Consider the following 24,296-nt stretch of genomic DNA (forward strand, 5'->3'; position numbering starts at 1 on the left):
AAAATATTAGTAATTGTGTTGTGTTTTTGTTCTTGTTTAATATGTCTATATCATTTTTATTAATTTGTTATTTATTAAATTATTTAGTTATTTTAGTACGTGAAGCTAAACTATATTAAAATTAAAAATCTTGCTTTGGCCACTAACTGAAATAATGTAGTTTATTTAAGTTACCCTTATTTCAAGTAGCAAAAACGTTTTTTTTTTTATGGTTTTGGTTAACTATAATAATCCTGGCGGTGTTTGAGTCTGGTTTGTTTATATCAGATCAGTTACCAGCAGACTGTCAGTTTTATGCATTAGAGCGATGAATATTCCTCATAACTATGTTCCCTCACTGATATGAGTGACTGGCAGTTGTCTTGACGTGTTTATTCCCGCTCCAGGAACCACGGCTCACGTTGGCATCAGTCTTCACGGCAGTGAGAGCCGCAGTGGACACAGACACCTGGACAGCATCGGCGCGTTCACTCGAAACAGCCTGGACATCTTCCACATCGCCTCCGACACCGGCCTGGGCAGCGTGCTGAAGATCCGCGTGTGGCACGACAACAAAGGTACTGATCAGATCGGCTACAAACAACACGAGCAGTGTGGAGCGGGGCAGATCAGTCAGGATAAACCTGTCTCTGTGTGTCTGTCAGGTCTGTCTCCTGCATGGCTGCTCCAGTACGTCCTGGTGAAGGACCTGCAGACGGGCAGCAGTTATTTCTTCCTGGTTGAGGAATGGCTCTCGGTCGACAACGAGAAAACAGACGGCAGAGTCGAGATAGAGGTGGAAACCTCAGGTAAAGCCCCGCCTCCACAGATATAACACCTGTTGTGATTGGTTGCTGCTGGAATTAGATTTGTAAGATCATGAATATTTAGAGAACGAATAAGGGTAAGAACAAATCATAATGCTTTAAGAAGTGGAAATGAAGTCCTTTAAATTCTGTGTTTGCTCATAATGTTTGTGTCATTTACAAAACAACCTTTTTCCTGTTTTTGCAACTAAATTAAAAATGTACAAACAAAATTTTAATTTGGTGTGTATGTGTGTATATATGAATGTGTATTATATTTTATTATATGTATTTATAGTAAAATTCATGTAAAATATAAAAACATATGTAAAATATTTGTTTATATTAATATATAGAAAATAGTATAAAAGAAGAAATGTTAGATACAATATTAAATGTTTTTATAATAACATTTTAATATTAAATTAGGGTGTGTGTGTATATGTGTGGGTCTATATATATATAAAATTTTAATAGTTTAACATGAACAATTAATAAATTATATTACATTACAAAATCTATATTTTAACTCAAAATGGAAATGTAAAATACAAAAATAAAAACTATGTATTAAATATAATACAATTAATTTAAATATATAAATATAAAAATTATATAGATATAAATATATAATACAGAAATAATAGAGTAAAATAATGAATAAATAATTAAAAATATTTTTTATTTTATCTGAAAATTTAAAATTGTATTGTGTAAATTTACAAACAAAAATACTATGCTTTATTTGAAAAGTGTAGCTCCCAACTATGCTCAGTTGGTGTGGGCTGTTAGGTAGGTATTATATACTAACTAGTTAGCCTACTTAGTACGGATTTGTTCCATTAACAAATCCGCTGATAGCATTTGCCCAGCTTCCTGTTGCTGACTCTGTTTCTTGTGTGCAGACGAGGCGGAGCTGTGCGAGCGGCCGCGGCTGCTGTCCTGGGAGCTGCAGAGGGCCGTGTGTGAGAGTCACGTGTGGTTTTCCCTGTGGGAGCGTCCTCCGCGGAGCCCCTTCACACGGCTGCAGCGGCTGACCTGCTGTGCTCTGCTCATGCAGCTCTGCATGCTGGCCAATGCCGTGTGGTACGGCACCGTCTCCTACGGCTACAGGTGAAGCAGCGGCACTCAATCTATTGTGCAATTATATTGTATTAATTTTTTTTTTTCTAATCTTGTGTAATATAACTTGCGTTTGTTTGCTTGCTAGTTTTTAATTGTATTTGTTATACTTGTATTTTTTTATTGTTTTTGCCATGAAAATAGCCTAAGATGCTGCCATTGCATTAAATAAAAATATACTACTACTATATTGCATTTAAAATAGGATTAATTGTATGAATGTGTTTTAGCTCTACGCCGGTGTCTGCTCTGGTCTCGGTGAATGCAGAGACACTGTGGGCGGGGCTTGTGAGCTGTCTGCTGGTCTATCCTGTCTACCTGCTCGTCTTCTGTCTGTTCAGACTCAGCCGCAGTAAGGTGAGACACACACACACACACACACACACACACACACACACGATCATCTGTCCAGACATCACCGCAGCGGTGCAGTAAATGAAAAGCTGTTTCTCTGTTGTTGATGACAATCAGGTCTCTGTGGAGCAGCTTCCTCCTCAGGTGGACCAGGAGTCTCTAGAGATCGATGACTTCCTGGATAACTCACTGACAGGAAGCTCTTTTCTGATGCTGAATGGCATTCCTGGAGAGGTACGTTCAAATACTGTTGGAGAAGTACACAACTGAGATTTCCACTGCTCCACAAACAGAAACCAATACTGACTAACTAACCAAAACTATTTACTTATTTAACAATCATTTTTACATTTACTTAGTTTATTTAGAAGTAATATTGTATTTATTAGTTTTTTGATTGGTTATAAGTAGATTTATATTTGTTCTTTTATTAATTAATTTTTATATAAGGTATTTATATAGTTTATATTACTGTTAACAGCCTACTTAGTACAGCTTCTTTGTTTTTATGCATTTATTTATTTTAAATGTTTATTTTTATATTTGGTTATATTTTACATTTATATTTCTATCTGTTCATTCATTTTTCACGTTTATTTTATACAAATATTTTTGTTAAAATTCTTAATTTTATAAATAAGTACTTAGTTATTTATTTAAAATTATTTATTTCAGTTTCCCTTTTTCTTCTTTTCACCTTTTCTACATTGTTTAATAATCCAATTCTTCACTAAACCCTGGTGTTGTGTATTATGAATATTGTTAATATAAGTTACTTTGGACAAAAGTATTTGCTAAGTGTGTGTTTGTGTGTGTATATACATTTACTTTACACTGATTGATGAATTTCATCAGATTGGATTGTTGACTAAAATAGCATTAATTAAAAGCAGCACATAATTACAATAATGTATAAATACTTTACAGTCCAAACAATGCATCATTACTTACCTCATGACAGCCCCTGTGAGTTTGACCCCGAGCACTGTGATATATAACAGCTATTTAAAACACACTTTCTGTTAGAGAGACTCTGATGAAGGTCTATCTGTTATTCAAAGGGAGAATACAGTATATATATTTGTATTTATTCTGACAGAGACCCAGATGTGTTTCTCTCAAACCTTTCATGAGGTGCAAATTGAAATGCGCTTGCCAAATACTGATCCAGAGACACACAAAGGCAGAGAGAAACCTTCACCAAGACCTTCTTATCATTATGTTTTTCAGTCATAGCTTATTTGTTTCCATTTCTCTGCGGTTGCGGTAAGAGAACAAGCTAAATTAAATGGTTTGAAAATTAATGTCTGAATCTTGAAAGGTGCTTTTGTCGTCTTCATAACATTTGAATGTGTTGCAGTTGAGTCTGTCACAGCTGTCACCGAATGTCACATTTCCAGGCCAATTTTTATTAAAATGCAAACACAAAACTGAGACAGGAAGCTCCATTTAGATTCCAGCCGTGAACTGTGAATGTGAAGCACAGCAGCATGAGCTGATATTTATGGCAGCAAACACATATCCTGAGATGAACTGAATGTATTGCGCTTCTGCAGAGGAATGAGCTCACCGTGTCCTGTTTCTCTCTCTCTCTGCAGACATACTCAGAGGAGACCAACATTGACCTGCCCACGCCGTCCACTAAGAGGTAAGCATGAGGTGCTAGAGCACAGCTCATCAAACACAGACCTGCAGGATGCAAAACATCCTTTACATCCAATACACCACTGAATGAAAGAGTGAATGACTGAGAATCAACAAATGACTAAAGTCAATCTGTTACTCTTAACTGAAACTAGATGAAAAACTCTATAGGCTTAAAGGGATAGTTCACCCAAAAATGAAAATTTGATGTTTATCTGCTTACTCCAAGGGCATCCAAGATATAGGTGACTTTGTTTCTTCAGTAAAACACAAAGCAAAGATTTTTAGCTCAAACCGTTGCAGTCTGTCAGTCATACAATGTCAGTCAATGGTATCCACGGCTTTGAGAGAAAAAAACCATGCACAGACAAAACCAAATTAAACCCTGCGGCTCGTGACGATACATTGAGGTCTAAAGACATGATCAGTCTGTGCAAGAAACTGAACAGTATTTATATTGTTTTTTTTTACCTCTGATCCACCTCCCCGGTCCAACTGTCCTGAGCGCGTTCACACAACAGCCGGCGCGTGACGCACCTTCTTCTTCTTGCTTTACGGTGGATTGCAGACTTATAAGTGCATTACCGCCACCTACCTCTCAAATGGACCATTGGCACTCTATCTACAATTTCAATTAGATTTTAGATATCCTAGGAAAAGTCCTTTCCTTTCCTAAAACTGAAATAAAAATAAATACAAATATTGAAAAAAAATACTAAAACTTGAAAAATTCAAAATAAAAAGCTACTCTGAAATATTAATGCATACTATAATATTATATAAATAATAAAAAAAAATAACACTGGAGTGAATAAACTTGTATTGAGTAGTGTTGGGTTTGTTTTTAGTTTTTTTAGTTTTTATTTTTAACAATGTTGAATAATCCATAGGTGGTGGGTAATAAATAATGGTTAAATAAATAATTTTTAACAAATGGTATTGAATAAATGTGTAAAAATATACGAGTGAATGAAACCCAATTCCCTGAGCTAGTTAGTGAGTAAATGATTAAATATGTGAATGCTTCAAAAAGTGAGCATGAGTGAATCAAGTCAGTAAAAGACTGAATGAGTGATTATGAAGGAATCAGACTGACTGAATAAGTGAATGATTCAAAAAGTGAATGCATTGAGTGCAAGTTAATGAAAGCATTAATGCAAGACTGTATTGAATGAATCACAGGCAATGAGTTAGTGAGTAAATTACTAAATGAATGAATGACTCAAAAAGTGAAAGAATTAAGTGAGTGTGAGTGAATCAAAGACTAGTGAACTAGTGAGTATGAATTAGTCAATGATTGAGTACGACTGACTGAATGAAAGAATTATTTAGAAGTGTATCAAACAGTGATCGATTGAGTGCAAATTAATTGGAGTCAGTGAGTTACTGAGTGAATGACTGAACGAATGCAAAAGTGAATAAATTAAGTGAGCGTAAGTGAATCAAATAGTCAATTTGTGCATGAATGAATGAATGATTCATATAGTGTATGAACTGAGTGGGAGTGAAACGAATCAGAGTCTGAACAACTGAATGTGAATCAGCACAAGAGAGAATGAGCGAGCGAATCAGACTGAATCTCTGAGCTTGTTCTTCTGCTGTAGTCTTCAGAGGTGGAGCATTCCTGACTGTGATTGGCCCGATGTGTTGACCGACCCGTCTGTGGAAATGGGGCCGGTGTTCCCCCCTCGGCTCAAGAGAGGACAGGGCAGCAGACATCTGGGTGTGGACATTCCCTTCAGTCCCGATGAGGAGGACACCATCTATGACAACAGCCACGGGAACAAATCCTTCTCCTCCTCAGGTGACACGCTGGCCTCTGTCCTCTCTTGTACTTGTTTTTGCATACTTAGTACTTCAAGGGGTCATATGATGTTGCTAAAAAGTACATTATTTTGTGTATTTGATGTAATGCAATGTATTTACGCAGGTCGAGGTTCAAAAAAACACTATTTTCCACATACTGTACATTATTGTTGCTCCTCTAAGTCCCGCCTTTCTGAAATGTGTTGATTTTTACAAAGTGTGGTTTGATTGGCCGAATACCTCAAGCGTGAGACAGAAATGATACGCCCCTTACCATGTTGTGTGTGATGCCGTGTCCCAGGGCGACGAGACAAAAACAATAAAACCCATTATAAACGAGGCATTTGTTGCATTCAGTGAGGACATAATTACTGATTATAATTACTCATACGGTCTTTTTATGTGTTGCGCCGTGCTGTGTAAACATTACCATGTCTGCATTTGTGATCGGAGAAACGACAAACAAGCACTATGCCAAACTCGCGTTTGAATAGTCAGTGGCAAATTCTTTAAATATCGAAACGTACTTACAGGCTGTGAGTCAGAAGCACCAGACTGTCCTTGCGACATTGGAATTGCCCCACTTTATAGTGTTCACAGCCATTCATAGTGTTCACATTGTAGGCTACTTTCTCCCAGGATCAGGAAACAGCCCTCTGTAAAATGCTTTTTAGTAGTTTCGCTTTCACAACGAAGGACATGGCGCCGGTGCAGCAACAATACTACAGCCAGAATAAAAGTTACGCCTTCTTTCTTTGCGTGTACATTTGGGCGGTGTTTTGCAAACCTTCCCACACTGTGATGTAGACATGTGGGGCGTGTTTGATGAGCCGTTTTAGGAAGGCGTGGCAGAGTCTTAACTTTCATAAAGAATATCTCTTTGGGTTTGAGACTTTAATCTTTGCAACTTTACAGATCTTATATATGCACAAACAGCTTGTAACACTCCAAAGAGAAAGGAAAACATGAAATCACATCATATGACCCCTTTAAGTACGTACTTAGTGCATGTGCCAGAAGAATAGAGCTGGTTGTTGATTGGATGCTGGTTTTGATTGACAGATGAGGATCTAATCAAGCGCATTCTGGCCGATGGACAGCTGCTGTCTCAGACGGACAGTGACATGGGCGATCTGTAAGTCACTCCACAGTTTCTCATCTGCACTTGAGTGTCTATAAACAGGGCCGTCCTTTGGATAGTGCATCTGGTGCGGTCGCTTTGAGATTTAAAAAATACTTTATTAATATCAACTGGGAAATTTCATTTAAAAAGTCCATAAAATGAAATATTCAAATAGAAATAATATAAAGGACATAAAATAATATATATAGAAAAACATTATTATACTGTGTATATTTAGTGCAGCATATATGTGAATGAAATGGCATCAGATTCAGCCTAAATTTGGTGGTTGTTTTTTTTGTCATTCATGATTTATGCATTGATCAGCTTTTAAGTGCATGAATGCCTCATTAAAAAGTATGTTTAAACACGTCTTATAGCATATACACTATTGTTCAAAAGTTTTTTTTTATGTTTTTGAAAAGCCTCTTATGGCTACTTTTTAAAAAATTTAAAATACAGTAAAACCAGTAATGTGATATATTACCGTTATTACAATTTAAATGATCAATTATTGATTTTGTCCTCAATTATTAATAATGGCTTATTATTATTATTATATGTTGAAAGTTTTTGCTACTTTATATGTTGCTGGAAAGTGATACTTTTTCAGGATTCTGTGAAGAATAGAAAGTTCAAAAGAACAGTGTTTATTTGAAATAGAAATCTTTTGTAACATTATGAATGTCTTTACGGTCACTTTTGATCAGTTTAATGTGTCCTTGCTGAATGAAAGTTGTTTGTGTTTAGCTCCAGTATATTCGGTGATAAGACGGAGGTGATTCAACTGCAAAACATGAATGAACCTGTTCTGTGGGGAACATTTAGACGAGACCCTCCCAAAACTGCCTTTACTTCACGCACAGGTACAAACACACACACACACACACACATTTCTAAAACCACTTTTACCTCAGAAATAGACACAAACAGCTGAACTCCTACACGATGTGTGTGTGTGTATATCTCTCTCTCAGTGGTGACGGATGTGTGTAAGCCCAGGCCGTTTCCTCCTCTGTGTGGATTGGCTGCTCTGTGGGCCAGCTGGGTGGGGCTTATCCTCTCCAGCAGCCTATCGATGTGGCTGGGGCGGAGCTTCAGCGAGGGCGTGGCTCTGATGTGGCTCATCTCCTGCATTGCCAGTTTCCTGTCATCATTCCTCATTCTCGAACCTCTGAAGGTACATACACGCACGACAGCACCTAACACCTAAACGTAAGCGTAGGCTGGTTTATGTATGTTTTTTTTCAGCAGGGATCAAAATTAATCAATGTATGTCAAATAATAATTTGTTCATCTTCATAGAAGTTGACGTTTAAGTTTCAGTGTGTGTTGTAGTTTTAGTAGTGAAGAGATCGAGAAAAAAAAAGTGCATTAAAAACAGCATTTTCCATTTTTTCGTCTAGCTAGTAAACCACTGCCACTAGTATTCATGTTAAAAGCACAAGTAAACACTGCGAAAATTATGCTGTGTAAAATAAGTTTCACTTATTTCTTTCAGACAAGACTTTAAAAAGCCAACATTGTCATAGTTGGTCTTGACAAACTTCCTTTTTTAGTGAATATTACTATAAATTTCTAATTAATATTAATATTTAACAAATTGGTTATTATTATTCAGATGAATAATGTATTCATTACATATAATTAATAAATTATAATGCATAATTAAGTTTGATTATTTGTATTTATATTATTATGAATTATGATGATCTGTAATATTAATGTCAATATTAACAATAAAAAAATTCTATTAATATTTTTAATGTTCATTTTCATATTTATTTACTCATTATGACAAATAAACACTGAAATAATGATACAATAAGTTTACTTTTTGTTTAACTTAAGTTTTTGTTTTTCAATGAATATTAGTACAATTTTCTAACTGATATTTTAAAGTTCATATAATAGCATTTACAAATGAATTATTATTTAAATAATATATAATGATTAAATATGATGCATAGTTAAGTTTAATCATTTGTATTAATATCATTACTATTATTATGAATATTGATAATAGTCATATCAATATCACATCAATGTGAATATGAGTAGATAAGAAAATTTAATTATTTTGCTATTAATATTCATTAATGTGTATATTTTTAAATAACTTGCGTGGATGACTCAAATGATACGTTGTGAAATCAGTTGTGTTTTAAATGCAGCTGTGTTGGCTGATTCTGCTGTGTGTTCAGGTGTTGTTGGAGGGGGTGTATTTCTCTCTGGTCGTGGGTCGTCTGAGAGCTGAGGAGCAGGATGTGCTGGTGGACTGTCCGCGTGTGGAGAGAGTGGTTCAGAGGATCCCACGAGTGCGGCCGCCGCAGGGGTTTGCTCTCTCACAGGCCCGAGAGGAGGCACGCAAGGTCCACCTGCTGCACACCATGCTAAAGGTATGGCAGTCATTTCAGTGAACGGTGAATTAAGACTTCAAAGTTGTCATAACTCTATAGTTTTCCTAGAAGTCCTTTGTTAGCTTCAAAATAGCTTCAACTCCAGCATTAGCTCCTATTATAAAGCCATTGAGGAAATACACACTGTGCTCCATTAACATCGCTGATTGCCAGGTTGACTTTCAGACACAGGACTTTGAGGAAAACTCTGATTGGCTGTTGGACAGGAGCGGGCTTCTTCTCATTAGACTCTCTGAGCTGTGATTGACATGTGTTTCTCTCCGCTCGTGAATGTGAAGGAGTGGGTGTCTGAATAATAGATGTTTTGTGTCGGATTGACAGGGTTTCCTGCTCTACATGCTGTTCCTGCTGGTGGTTTTACTGCTCAATTACTCAGACTCGGCCAAAGACGCCCATCGCCTACGACTACACACTCAGCTGCAGGAGCACTTCCTCACAGAACACTTCAACAACATCAGCAGGTACTACACACACACACACACACACACACACACGTAGGTCAATTAGCATTCCACGACTTTTGTCCAGCAACAAACAAATACAGGGGCGTGTAGATATTAAAGAATGTTCTGACTCAATAAGCATAAAGCCAAGAATTTAAAGAGTGTTAAACAAGTTAAATTTTTTAGACAAGCTTTTGGCAAGCCAACATCGACAAAAATGATCTTGACAAACTTCCTTTTTCTAATAAATGGTATGCAATTTCTAATTAATAGTCATTTAAAATTTTATATTAATAAATATTAACAATTTTTTAAAAAAAATTTTATTATTATTTAAATTAATATTTCTTAATTATAAGTGATTATTAATAATAATGTATAATTAATAGTTAGGTTTTCGTCAATGTATAATAGATGAATTAATAGATGATTTTAAACTTTAAAAATGTCATTTAAAAAATTAAATTAAATTTTTATAAACCTTTTAAAACTTGTTTAAACTTTTTAGACAAGGCTTTGGCAGGCCGGCATCTTTCCTGTTCCAGTACATCGTAATAAAACTTCATATTAATCATTATTTACATTTGAAGAATTTTAATTAGTATTTAGATATTAATACTTTACTTACTTTACTTTTACTTTTGTCATTTAGCAGACGCTTTTGTCCAAAGCGACTTACAAATAAGAAAAAGTAACTAAAAGTTACAACTCTATAAATACTATATACCCACATTATTTAAGAAAATAAAGAAATTAAATAAAATTGACACATGCATATAACAACATTTCAATAATAAACATATAAATGAAAAAACTCAAATAAAAAGCGATACTGAATTAAATATATTTATTAATTATAATGTATCATTACTGTGTTAATATTATTGATATTAATTATTGTCACTGATATTGGTATTATAAATTATTATAAATATTGATCATATTAATAGCAGTATTGATATCAGAGTGAATATAAATAAATATGAATGTTTAATTATGTTAATATTAACATTTATTATTTTGAATATTCATAAATATAAGCTTTTATAAATATGACTAAACATTAATATTGGTCTTCGTAATATTAGTATTAAAATACTGTATGTTATTTTTCTGCACACGAGCCATCTTGGTTATGTCGGCACAAAAGTTGTTTCAGAGGCGGAAACAAACTAATATTGTTCTTTAGGGTACGGTGCACTGCTGAATCCTGCCTAACAGCACACTATGACAGTCTTTCCATGTTGTCCTGTTTCTCTTGTTCACCCATCTGTCGGGTCAGACTCCATGCAGTCAGTGTGTGTGTGTGTGTGTGTGTGTGTGTGTTGATGTATCAGATCAGACAGAGGGAGGTGAGATGACAGTATGCTGATGTAGTGTTTTCGACAGGTGGCTGCTGTTTCACACCATGAGCCTCTCTGAGCATCACAGTCTGTAACACACACACACACACACATCTAACTTGTCTGATCCTCTGTCTGCAGACGTGAAGATGTGTGGGCGTGGCTCTCAGACACCCTGTTACCACGGTTACTGGATGGACCTGACCTGATGGAGAAGACGGGCAGCCTGCTGATAGGTCAACCCCGCCTCCGACAGCTGAGAGCTCAGCCAGGTGCTCTACCACCTCATAAACACAGAGGCCTCATAAAAATATAGATTCATATATTATGTTATAATAAATAAAATATTATTTATTTTTTACATTTATTAAATAGCCATTTATATAATGAATTATCCTCTAAAGAATGTTTTTCTCCACAATAAGTTGCTTTTGATAAATGTAAAAAATAAATAATAAATAAATAAATAAATATATATATATATATATATATATATTAGTGCTGTCAAACGATTAATCATGATTAATTGCGTCCCAAATAAAAGTTTTTGTTTGCATTATATATGGAAAAAATAATAACAGGCATCAGTGTCTGAGCAAATGCTGAGTTTGAAGCAGAATATTGTTGTTTCAGCTTTTTTTACCTTTGTTGGTCCTGTGCTCCTGGATTTGCATGAGGCTGTATAAAGAATGCGTGCGTGATTTCATTCCTGTCGTTGAGAGGTCAGCACTCGCAGATGGATGAAATGTTCTTTCATTTTCCCGAGAACAATGAGATCGACAGAGTGTTGAAGCAGCACTGATGTCAGACTGAGACTCACAGCGTTTCATTCGGACTGAAATTGATTTTTCCTCAAAGACACACACATTCATATGCATGATTCAGGTGGATGAGGAAGAGCTTCAGAATATACCAACAAACTTTGTTCATTTACATTTTTCACTACATACATTCCAGTGTTGGGGAGTAACCAGTTACATGTAACTGAATGACATCATTTAATTACAATCAAGTAATCTGTTATAGTTACTGAGAAAAATGTGCAATTTAATTACAGTTACTTACAGTAAGGGGTTACATCTGAATTTTTTCTCACACATACAGATTTGATTAATTTCTTTGCCAAATTGCATTGATTGCTCTAAAATATGAGACAGCAATGTTTCAGGAGCTTAGAACACATGCTTATTCTATAACTATATTATTTCCTGTTTGGGTTTATGTATATGCTTTATTTTTTTTATTAACTTTTTTTTTTCATAAAGGCATTGTTAGATGGCAGTGTTTCCTGTCATAGCTATGCAAAGATTTGATTTCAAGAACAGTATCTTAGCTATTATTACTATTTCCTGTCACGATTTGCTAAAGACTAATTTTGTGGTGGCGATGCTTTAAAATTGAATTATTATAATCTTCAAGTGATGAAAGATTTGGAAAGTCTGACATCAGTGTTGAGTACTACTGTAAGGTTAACCCCGCCTGCTTTAAATCTTGCAAAATGACTAACATTTAAGAAAAGTTTTGGAAAAAAATAGAAATTTAAATTTAGAAAAGTAATCAGTTACATGATTAAAGAAATTGAAATAGTTACTAATTACATTTTAAATAGGGTCATATGTAATCTGTAACATATGTATTCCCAACACTGATACATTCTTAGGAAACAAATAATAAAAGCACGAATCACTCATGAACTTTGACCCTCATCTTTCTTGCTCTCTTCCAGAATGCCCCATCACTGGCTATTTCCCAGCAGCCTCGTGGTTTGGGTGTGTCCCGGCCGGGTGGGCGGAGTCAGCCTCAGAATTGGTGCAGAACTGGAGTATCAGTACAGCTCAGAGCAGCGGGTGAGAGTCATATGATGCATTTGTCTTCTTTTTTCGGCCAAACTGAAAAACCTGTCTCAATACACAGGAGAGTGAAGCTCCTGTGCAAACCACAGGATGGTTTGGGGAAAGGGGTGAATTTCAGTTGGCAAGGCAATTTAATTTCCGAGATTAAAGAAGCTTTGTTCTTCCATGACACCACTTATAAAACAGTTTTCATCCAAATTTCCAAAAGTTTTTTTGTTCTGGAATACAAGGGTCAAATAAACTGGAGGCCGATCAGTGTGCGTTCAGTCTGTACAGATCTCTAGTTGAATTAATCATGACCCTGGCTGATCTTGGATCATGTCTTCTGGTTGTGAGGTTGTCTTTGTTTTCTCCTCGTCCGCATGTCAGTGAGATTCTCATGCAGGTTTGATGTGTGTGCAGTGTGTGGCACTGGGGGCAGGTGTCTGTCTACAGCAGCGCTGGATTCGTGCAGGATCTCAGCAGGACCATGCACGACTCCAGAGCTCTGATCCAACAACTCAACACACACCAGTGGCTCGACCCGCTGTGAGTATAAACTCACACACACACTGATATATACAGCCAATGCATACTAATCAGTTAGTGAGGAGATGCTCAACAAAAGACTGAAGAAGAAGAAGGAAGTTGTTTTATATTGACTATTTATTGCACACTCATTTGCACCACACAATAGGCCTTTTAGGAAATTGATCAAATCAATTTCCTCAAATATAAGCTGTATAAATGTATAAAAGAACAACAGTTGGCTTCTCAAAACTGCGCTAAAAATGTATTACCATTATCAGTCATGAAATGATTACCTAATGAAAATAACTTTAAATTTTTTCATAATTACCAAATGATTTGTTTAATATTTTCAATTAAATTATTTGATTTTATTAATTAAATACATTTTTGATTACCAGATTGCAAAGCAAAAAAATGTATAATAGATTTTAAAATGTCTATCATAATCTTTTAATGTGTAATTTTTATATTATAATGTATTATGTATTATATATGTATTATGTATTTTTTTTCTTGTTTAGGCATGTCATAATTCATTGCTTTATTTAAAAATTTTAAAATGTAAAAAAAATATATATATTTGTTTTTATCAATCAATTAAATATTTTTTTGATTGCTAAATTTATTTTACATAAAACATGTTTTATTATATTTTATTTATTGATTTTTTTTATTATTAATTTCTCAATTATTGCATGGCACAAATATTACTACAGTATTTTATTAGTATTCTAATTGACTGGAGGGAACGGTACTGAGAATGACTGTTCTCTGATGTTTTGTGTGTTTGTCTTCAGGACCAGGGCTCTATTCGTGGAGTTTCCCCTCTATAACATCAACACTGATCTGTTGGCCGTCTTCACGTTCCTGCTGGAGTTTCCTGTATCTGAGCGTGCTCAGTTGAGTCTGGACCTCAAAACCTGCAGCCTCCACACACTCAGTCACGGCATGGACCTGCCGCTGTTCCTCACGGTAACATCAGCCAATCACAAAACACTTTTGAAAGCTGATCCTATTAGTTCAGTTCATTTTTGCTGTCTGAAGAGAGGCAGAGGTTCATTAAGTTCTCTCTTTCTCTCATAGCTCCTCCTGCTGGTCTTCGTGATCTATTTCTCTGTACGTGAGGGTGCGGTTGCTTGGAAACAAGGGCCTGGCTATTTCCTGCGTTTGTGGAACATAGCAAGTGTTTGCAGTCTGCTGTTGGCCATTTCTGTCGCCTCGCTACACCTGAGCCGCTCTGTGCTGTCCGCCCACCAATGGGGGTCATTTCTACAACAACGTGACATTTTTACAGACTTCTTTCCTCTGGCTCAGCAGAACCAGGTTCTGAACCAACTCAGTGCAACTCTGCTCTTCCTACTGGTTCTCAAGGTGAGCAAATGGGAATCAAACCCATAACTTCTGCATTGTTAGAAACATGCTCTACAGTTGGAGCTGCAGAATGCCATGCCTTAATAAATGGTGTTGCAAAGTCTCTACTATAATTTTTTTTCCAGTACTTATAAATATGGAATAGTACTGTAAGATGGTGTACTAGATGAAGTTCAGTACTGATAACTAGAAAAATGAACCTTTGTGCCCTCGAGCAAGGCACTTAACCTCAGGTTATTCCAGAGGGATTGTCCTGCTAATAAATTTGTTCGGGACAGCTAAATAAATGCTACTCTATGCAGACACGCATCTGCAAAGTTATAAATTCCCACCTCAAGTTCTTCTCCTCTACACATCAGGCCAGACATCACTAAATATTTAAAGGTTCTGTATATAATATTGACAGCTAGCAGTCCAGTCCAACTTCAGAATATTGGAGGGAGTTGTTTCTCCTGCCCCCTCCTACTCAGACTCAATGGTTGCCAGATTGAGCACACGCAAGAGCATGTTTCATTACATATCTCTTCGAATGAATCAGCGTTTTCGAACGTGCAGTTGAATGAACAGTTTAAAGACTCGCTCAAAGACACTGTAATGCCACTCAAAATTACCGCAAGGGAAATTCCTTCACCGCGACAGCCCTAGTTGATTTATCTGTGTTTTAATATGCTCATAGACATTTTCAGATGGATGCTGAGGCATTTTAGGTTGGATTGAATCTGCAGTTTCTGACCCAGTTTGTTTGCTGGCTTCCATGGCTGCAGTACACAGTGTTTTCCGCCAACTGTCGAAATATTACTGGGTAAATTGGCAGTGGGTGGAATCACAGAGACCAATACAAAAACAGGCATTCCGACACGTATTGCACATTTCAAAGAAATTGGCTTTTGCATTGTTTTTCAGCAAAACAAGTAGGCCTATGTGAATTGAGCAGGTCTCCTAAATGTCTGCAAACATATTATGGTGTTTTTTTTAGGGCTGTCATGATAAATCGATGCATTGCGATTAGGGTAGCAAAAAGGTGAAAAAGTTCAGAAATATTACAGAAATTTCTAGGATTTTTTTTAATCTTCTGGGAATTTTTGTACATTTCCGGAAATTATCCGCACGCTCAAATGCTCATGAAGAGCGCTGAAGAACACTTGTGCGTTTAGCTGAGTCATGTAATTTTACCTCGGCTCAGAATGCTTTTATGACACGAGACACAGCTCACTGTAAAAACCCTTGTAATTTGCTTCAAACTTTATGAATGATTATTTTAGGTTCAAGTGTGTGTAACGACTCAGAACAACTCACGGCTGTTTCTAAAGCATGCAGTGCCATCTGCTGTTAAAAACTAAGCTCAGAATTGATTCCAGAGAGAATAAAGATACATTCGGAAAATTTTAGAATCGATGCAGAATTTCTCGATTCACAATGCAATGATTTATTTCCTTAGCCCTAGTATTTTTATGCTTTGCTACAGTCAAAAAATCTTAAATAATTCTGCAATAATTAATGACATGAAAATACAAACCGGCGAAGCATTATTTGTCACTCATTTCTCTCTTTTTAGGCATCACACCAGCTGCGTTTCATGAGAGAATGGGGGGTTTTCGGGAGAACGCTAAGGAGATCTTTCTGGGAGCTGCTGACAGTTGCAGTCACTCTACTCGTGTTCCTGTTGGCATTCTCACACACTGGACACCTGGTTAGTACACACACACACACTGATGCACACCATCTGCAAAATGATTTAAACCACATGGACTCATAGTTCCTTGGTAAACACAAACCTGCCAGTGTTTTTTCTGGAAAATGAATAATGCATTTTGTCATGATTATACCGGTGACCTATGCGCATCAACAGATTTCCTACTAATGCAGAGGAATCAAGTATAATTAAAGACATTTATTAGATGCATTAAGGATGTGAGTTCATAAAAGCAGCACATATCCTTGACGTCAGCCTATGATTTATCTGAACTGAATGTTCGTGTCTTTTAACTATGTACAAAACTGAGTGTACGAGGACCTTGAATCTGCCTGAATTACAAATTTCCTACATAGGGAGGTAAAACTTGACATGCTGAAGTGACCTTGTGTATTACCCAGCTGCATAAACTGGGTATTGTTATTAGATGTTTGTTAAGCCAAGCATCGCCGTTACTCATACAGAGGGATTTGAGCACACACACAAAACTAATGTATTAAACATCAGGGCATAGCTTCTTCCACACCATTTGGTCTCAGATCATGTGGCTTGTTAAGGAGAGTTGTGCTTTTAATTTTTAAAGCAGGTGCAAAATCCCATAGACCAGAATATTATAGAGGTTTGGGGGTGGGCTTTTTTGACTTGGGCCAGTAAGCAACCATCACTTTAACAACCACATAACAGTGCCCTAGCAACTTCTTAACAATACACTGGTAACCGCATTGTGGTTCAGTTGTCTGTGCCTGTGTACTCATTTGTATATGCATGTTTGTGCTTGGATCTGAACACACCACACTTCCTTCCTCCTGAATTATTAAATTAAAATTCCAAGAAATTCTAGGCTGTTTACATAAAGTGCCAAAAAAAAAAAAACAATGGTGAAGCGGATGCAAGAGGCTGTTAAATTATCTCCCTCACTCAACTAGAATATGTAATGGGTCAATTATGAGCCATTAGTGAACATTTTATATCTCTTAAAAGCAGTCTGTTCTGATCAATAACTTTAATATTTATTTTCTGGATTCAGTCCAGAATAGTATTAAGTTTAGCAAAATATTAAGACAAGCTCTATCTTTCCCCTCTAGCTTTTCCACTCTGTCATGGAGGGCTACGGAACTGTTAGCTCTACTTGCTTGAAGTTACTAGGCTCTAATGGGCGTGGACTGTTGTCATGGCGACTGGATAGTGGCTCCTCCCCATGTACTGCTTCCTGTTTCATCTTCTACATTAGCTTCACTCTCCTTCGACTTGTTTTGCTGTGGCTTTTGATCTCGGCGTTGCTAAGAAACTATCGTCGGGCAAGGGCGGAACTGTACCGCCCAGCTGTTGACCTGCAGGACTATGAAATGGTGGAGTTGTTCCTGCGACGCCTCAAAATGTGGATGGGTCTAAGCCGTGCTAAAGAGGTCTGTGTACTGTACTTCCATAATACCCAAGATTCCCTGCCCTTTTGTCTAATGCATCCAACATAGTATGTCAAGAATTAGGTCTTATTGCATGTATCTGATGTATGTATGAACTCTGCATAGGTTTTCGGAATCACAAACAGATAATTCTACCTGAGGCACTTGTTGTTTAGTCACCATTTTTAATCAAACTTGAATAGCTCAATAATCCACTAATCCCATTTTCCCTTCCATAGATTGGTAGTACATTAGTATATGATTTTAATCCAAAGCAATTTGCAGAGCACAAATGATTGTGGCTAAACCTTAGGACGAGTAAATGGTTGCTGGTCAAACATTCCAAAGAACTAGCTATGAGCTGTTACCATTGGGCACCTTACCCCAGATTGCTCCCAGCGATTTCCTTTATAAAAGTATTCAGTAAATTGCTTTGGATAAATAACTACTTGCTTCGATACTCTAGTATGTTGAGTCACCAGTCCTCCAGATTACTCCTTCATCCCATACATTTGCCCTTTAAATTACCACCACCTTCTCTTGACCCATTATCCCTTTCTTCCCTGACAGTTCCGGCACAAGGTGCGGTTTGAAGGTATGGAGCTCCCTCTTTCACGTTCCTCTTCAACTAGCGACTGCAAGTCCTTGTGTCTTCCCCCTCTGGACACTCCCGAGGCTCCCCCAACTCCCGACAGCATTGATGGAGGATCTGAGGCTTCTTGGCGTCCCACATCCAGCAGCCCTTGCAGTTTGGCTGAAGCCCCAGGTCTGGGATTAGGCCTCACTTTAGGTCTTGGGGTGATAGTTGGAGGCCAAGGCTGGAAAGAGAGAGCTGAGATGGAGGCAACACTCCGCAGAATCCTCCCAGCATTCGATGCTTTGCTTCTGCAGCTGGACCGGGCAACCCACGCCACAGAGGAACTGTATCGAACAGAATGCTGCCTAGAGAGACTGCTGAGGAAGAGTAGAGGACAGGGTAGAGGGGTGCGCCGCCACAGAAGTCTGGAGTCTGCAGGACAGAAGAGACATAGATACAAGGGGACAGACAGGAGTACACAAGTGGCAGAGACTAGCATATCTCCCCCGAGAACTGTAATAAGTGCACCTGTGTTCGAGAGAAATCCTCACAAGAGAGATCGAAGGTCAAGAAAATCAGAGAAGTTCTCACAAATCACAAGTGTTCTTCCCACAAGCCTGAATAAGATGGACTTGAGTCCCCAGAGGACCGATAGTCTCCAAAAGACTCAAGAAGCCCCTAGTGCCATGGTGGCAGATGTTGACAAGACTGAGAAAGACCCTCGCAAGGTGGACTCGGATCCCCCCAAAGCAAGTACACCTGAGGGGGACAGTAGTCAACCTAGAGGCCAAAAGGCTGACAAGGCTTTTCATAAAGTTAAAGGAACCTCCAACAAGGTGGACCCAAATTTCCAAAGGGATTCTGAGGTTGCTGGCTGTGCCAACAAACCCGTCCCTACCCCTGTTCCCACTCCAGAGTCTGCTTCCTCAACTGCTCCTGTTTCTGCCATAACTACCCCTGTACCGATCCCTCGCTCCCATGAGTGGATTTCTCCCACCAACAGCAAGAACCTTCCCTCCAGCGTATTCCGGCACCCTGCACACACTACTACAAATCCCACCCGCAAACGCAAGCACAAACCTCCCCCACTTAAAAATAAGGTGCACCCCAACATAGACAGACCTATCTCAGGACACCCCAAACCTTGATATCACAAGGTTCCACAAGTCAGTGCACAAGTACAGGCAGGAGTTTGGTATGAAGTTGTAAGGCTTAGAAACTCTAGCAATGTTAAAGCTCAAGGGTTACAGCTTTTAATGAAGAAAGGAGGACCTGGTGACAGCAGGTTTTGTAACCAGGTCCTCAAGAAGAGTGAAAGCAATACTAGTTGCTTAAAACCAAATAATACACCATAGCCTTAAGTTCCAACCCACAAGTCTTTTGATTTGCAACGCCTTACTATGGAAACTGGGTGCAGGTCACCATGGTTTCTACCATCCTCAAGAAGTTCCAGTTGATGCAAGTTGCCCTTTTCCTTCCCCAGTTGCAGTGACCTCAAGTCCAGCCTTTTGACCCTGGTGGTCAACTGGGTTGAAACCGACAAGAGCACAACTTGTGCTGTCGCAACAACAAAACAAACTCTTGAAAGAGACAATGAAGGACTATAACAGCATGCCTGTTGATGCAGGATGGTTAAAGCTTGATGGAATTTGTTGTACAATGTTTTTAGTTATGTTTGATGAAATGTTCTTTTTTTTGTGTTGTTAAAGGAAGCTATCTTAAGGTCATGGGTATATGTATCGCCCATTGATGCAGAATAGGCACAGCTTATTCAAAAAGGGCTCACACTGACAAACTCACACACATACAGACATAAAAACACACCCACATTGCAGGTACATATTTGATGCCATTACATAAATATAGAGCTATGCTTCGAGGTACTTATGCATAATTCATGCTTCTTAATATAATGGCATGTTGTGAAAAATAGACACAAAAACATATCAGAAAATATATTAATTGTACAATTTACCCACCTACACTTATACACTCACACTAACATACTTCTGAAGAGGCCATCAGGGTGCTAAACAACTAGTAATCCTCAGGATTTCAAATATTCTCTGACATAATTGCATGTCAGCTCCAATCAGAGGTTTCTCAGAGCGAAACGGACCAGAGGGCAAGTGAGAGATGATGAAATTAGAGGGAAAACTGAGAGAAGGGAAAGCATGTCATGAAATGTGAATTTAAAGGGAGACCAAAAATTTGGGATAACGAAATAGTAGGACATGAACTGTTAGATGAAGTAAGGAAAAAGTTGAGACAGAATTAAGAAAAAGATACGTCCCTCATTTAAGCACAACTCCCAGAATTCTCTATGGGGATTTGTTATTCCAGCAGGTAAAGGCGATGTTCTATAAAGCATTAAGTAGTTGTTATTAAGGAGTTTGTTAATGAATGAAAAACCAGCTTATGATAAATGCAAGTATGTTTGTTGCTGCCATCTAAGATGTTTTGAATCTAATTTAAAAAGCACTTTGTATTGATGTTATAATATGAATGATTGTGATGGCTTTGGTGTGATTTAATTTCAATGTGTTATGGAAAATGTTTTGAAGTAGTAATAAAATAAGCTTGGTACGAACATAAGAGATAGTTACAACAGCATTACTCTCCGTATAATTTTGCCAAAGCTTGCTACTCGAGTAACAAGAAATTAACTTGTTTCTTTTGAACTTAGCACTTTATTTCAATGTCAAGCTTTAGTGCTTTGCCATATTTAAACTAGTATGTACTATTTCTTTGCATACAACTTTCCAGAACTATTCTCTGAGTATTATACACAAGCTGCATCAGGATATGAATGGCCATTAATTTCCATGTATTTGTTTCTACAATGTGTTGATTTTATGTCTCTTGTGAAGTACTAAATTGTTGTTTACCGTGATGATGCTCAGGGACCCTCTTTTTAAAAACCCAAATCAGGATTTTTGTTTGTTTGTTGTTTTCCGCTTTAAACAATACATGTATTAAGCTCTCATATATTGAAATTAGAGTAGTTGAGAGTGATTTGATGATTAGCTTATGCTCAGAAATATCCACTACAGGGAGTTTTGATTCCGTCAAAGGTCACTTCCACTACAGTAACGTTCTTATTTAGGCCATTTCAGATGAGGTTTAGAAAGGTCATGTTTATCTGTACATATTGGTGTGCCCTGATGTAAATATTTTATTAGAGTTTGATTGAATTATTTTAATCTCGTTTGCCTGAGCAGAAATTTCAGTACACAAAATGGATCGTAGTATGCACAAATTATTTGACACAAATGCTTTGCTGCATATAAAAAAAATAAGACCCAAAAAAGGTATGAAAGCACTATTTCCAACAGAACTACACACAGTACAGTCATTTTAAAATATAATGGCTTTTTACTAGTTCTTTGCAGGATAGTACTGCCGCTAAAATATTTCTTTTTGCCAGAAAAAAAAAAAAAATCATGTCTGCCCAGTCACAAGTGCCAAAACATACGTGCATGCAATATTGTAAAGTCTTAATTTTTTTTGTATTAAATGCTGAAGGTACAGTAATGTTGATTGCAGGTTAGACATTTTGTGTTGATTGTGCTGTTGTACTTGTAACGTTGTAGCACTTCGCTTTACATGCTTTTGCACTTGACAAAGTCAAATAAAGTGTCTGACAGCTGAGAGTCTATGGTTCCTGTGGGGCTTCAATTCAAGATATTGATTCACCATTCTCTTGTCTTTCAAATCACAACTAAAAACTCGTCTCCACCCAACACGATCTTTTGACTTCTAAGGGATTGCTCTTAATTTTATTTGTTACTTCTGATGTAACTGCATTAAATAAAGAAAATAGACTCTGAACAACAGCAGTATTTGCACATTTCAGTGTTTTATTTGGTAGTGACACATGCACACACCTCTGATACGGTTTACTGTACTAGCTGTTCTGCGAATCTGTTGTTCTATTAGAAACTCATTAGATAAGCAATAACCATCACACAAAGAAAACAACAGGAACCAAGGAAAACTTTGGACGGTTAATATAGACCATTTTCATATATTCAGAGAAAAACAACAAAAGAAAATGAGTGTGTGAACAAGTGATGTGAGAAAGAAACGTGTGGATGAAGATGGGCAGAGACAGGAAAGCGTGTTAACCGTGTGCAATTTAGTCATACTGCTAAAAACAACTGCTGATAATGCCAGTGCATGCGTTTACATCCATCTTTCAGCAGTCGGGGCAGCACTATGTGAAATTCATTCATACAGTCACAGCGTTGAGTGAAGCTGAGCGGATCTCTTACTTCCTGTGGCACGTTGGGTGGTTTTAAAGGTGTTTAAATCTTACTAACACCAAACCTCACTGCGCTCCGCCTTCAGGAATGGATTCGTTTGTCTGGACTGATGGGAACGCAGCGTCACTCGGTCTCAGTTAAAAACACGTCACTGGTCTCTTGCTAGACAAAGTCTGTGAAATCGTCGACGGTGGACATCAGCCTCTTCCTCTGGCCGGCGTCCGGGTTCGAAGCAGAGCCGGAGGGCTGGTGGGCGTGTTTATTCTGCATGGGGGCGTGGCTTTGGGTCAGAGAGATTGCGTGAGTGGGGCGTGACTGAATTTCCTCCTGAGCCTGTTGATGGAGAAAACATCCTCCATGTAATATTTCATCCAGCATATAGACACACTACCAAACAAAACGTTGGGGTTGCGTTTTTTAATTCTTCTTCAGTATAACAATATTTCTAACAATATAATTTTTTTCTATCACTTTTTATCAATTGAACATGCTTGCTGAATAAGTATTAATTTCTTTAAAAAAAAAAACTTTTTTTTACCCGTGTCCTGATCCTCTTGATGTGTCTCAATCTCGCCAGCCATTTTGAAGCGTAGGCGTCTGATGGGTTCGCTCTACACTGATGCACCAGCGATGCCATCTATACAAGAAAGCAGATATAACACCCATTAAAAAGGATCAAATGCAATGTCATCATTTGAAATTACTGTTTAAAGAATGAAAACAGAAGCTGTAAAATTAACAAGAAAAAAAAAAAAGTGTAGCGTTGAACCAGATTTTATCAGTCAGTTGTTAATTGCACTGTGAAAGGTGAGTGCCGTATACAGGAATAAACTTTGATCTAGGATAGCAGCATGGTGCCAGGATTGCACATAAATTCCCAAACTAAAGTACTTTCTGTCTCCTAAAGTTCCCTTGTAACCATGGAAACAAGAAGTTAATAATCCACCCCAAAATAGTCCGTGTCCCGGGTGAAACCCGAGTTCTGTGTTTATCCTCCCCTGACCTGTTGGCCATTTTATGGCATGTGTTGCTAATTGGAGCCGGAGGCAGTGGGCCGCGCTCTCCAGGATCCTGAAGTGATTTGGAGGGTCTCAGAGGAAAGCGTGGGTGTGTGACTCACACCAAACAGCCTTATTACATATTCTCCACTTATCACAGTAGGTGGGAAGAGAACTAACCCAGAAAAACTGCATATTTATGCCAAGCAGACTGCTTGGTGTGAGCAACGGGCACTGAGATCTGTACGTCACAAACGCTTTTCTGTTTTATGGAAACGGTCTTTATTAGTGCTTTTGTGACTTAAGTGAAAGCAATATTTGTTCAATTAAAATTCCAAGCCAAAACAAAACATACTTAAGCGCAATTTAAAGTTGTACTTTTACCTTTCACTCAAGTATAAAAAATTAGAACTAACCTAGCCAACATTTCTGGTTTAAGCATTTTAAATCTTTTTCTCAATGTTAAGTGAATGAATTGCATACAATGTTGTCTGACAGAAAAAAGAAAAGGCTTTTTTTTTGCAGGGGAAAAACAAAAAACATAAAAGTGCAGAGGTCTAAAAGATCTTGAAGCTTGTTTCCACCA

At 37.5% G+C, this 24,296-nt stretch overlaps 2 protein-coding genes across 13 annotated transcripts in view; one reads left to right on the forward strand and one right to left on the reverse strand.

The window, feature by feature from the left end:
- LOC306874200 (polycystin-1-like) overlaps positions 1 to 19,597 on the forward strand; it is a 91,980-nt gene extending 72,383 nt beyond the window's left edge. Inside the window, exons 29-48 of the mRNA XM_079424056.1 lie at positions 387 to 557; positions 645 to 788; positions 1,691 to 1,898; positions 2,138 to 2,264; positions 2,379 to 2,495; positions 3,860 to 3,909; positions 5,510 to 5,709; positions 6,774 to 6,846; positions 7,585 to 7,700; positions 7,812 to 8,014; positions 9,039 to 9,233; positions 9,576 to 9,715; positions 11,182 to 11,312; positions 12,767 to 12,887; positions 13,296 to 13,421; positions 14,201 to 14,375; positions 14,487 to 14,774; positions 16,330 to 16,464; positions 17,553 to 17,873; positions 18,441 to 19,597. Coding sequence (XP_079280182.1) covers positions 387 to 557; positions 645 to 788; positions 1,691 to 1,898; positions 2,138 to 2,264; positions 2,379 to 2,495; positions 3,860 to 3,909; positions 5,510 to 5,709; positions 6,774 to 6,846; positions 7,585 to 7,700; positions 7,812 to 8,014; positions 9,039 to 9,233; positions 9,576 to 9,715; positions 11,182 to 11,312; positions 12,767 to 12,887; positions 13,296 to 13,421; positions 14,201 to 14,375; positions 14,487 to 14,774; positions 16,330 to 16,464; positions 17,553 to 17,873; positions 18,441 to 19,595 — 4,196 coding nt within the window. The 3' untranslated portion in view covers positions 19,596 to 19,597. The remainder of the gene's footprint in view (positions 1 to 386; positions 558 to 644; positions 789 to 1,690; positions 1,899 to 2,137; positions 2,265 to 2,378; positions 2,496 to 3,859; positions 3,910 to 5,509; positions 5,710 to 6,773; positions 6,847 to 7,584; positions 7,701 to 7,811; positions 8,015 to 9,038; positions 9,234 to 9,575; positions 9,716 to 11,181; positions 11,313 to 12,766; positions 12,888 to 13,295; positions 13,422 to 14,200; positions 14,376 to 14,486; positions 14,775 to 16,329; positions 16,465 to 17,552; positions 17,874 to 18,440) is intronic.
- Positions 19,598 to 19,683: 86 nt separating this feature from the next.
- Positions 19,684 to 24,296, reverse strand: part of LOC306874201 (tuberin-like) — a 50,781-nt gene continuing 46,168 nt past the window's right edge. For 11 of the 12 annotated variants that reach the window (XM_079424066.1, XM_079424059.1, XM_079424068.1 and 8 more), the window contains 2 exons: positions 23,251 to 23,349; positions 19,684 to 23,045 (listed from right to left, as the gene is read on the reverse strand). In XM_079424066.1, the coding sequence (XP_079280192.1) occupies positions 22,875 to 23,045; positions 23,251 to 23,349 (270 nt within the window). In that variant the 3' untranslated portion in view covers positions 19,684 to 22,874. The remainder of the gene's footprint in view (positions 23,046 to 23,250; positions 23,350 to 24,296) is intronic. The other variant, XM_079424060.1, reaches the window with a different exon arrangement.

Source organism: Barbus barbus (genome assembly GCF_936440315.1).
Source record: "Barbus barbus genome assembly, chromosome: 8".
Classification (NCBI taxonomy): domain Eukaryota; kingdom Metazoa; phylum Chordata; class Actinopteri; order Cypriniformes; family Cyprinidae; genus Barbus; species Barbus barbus.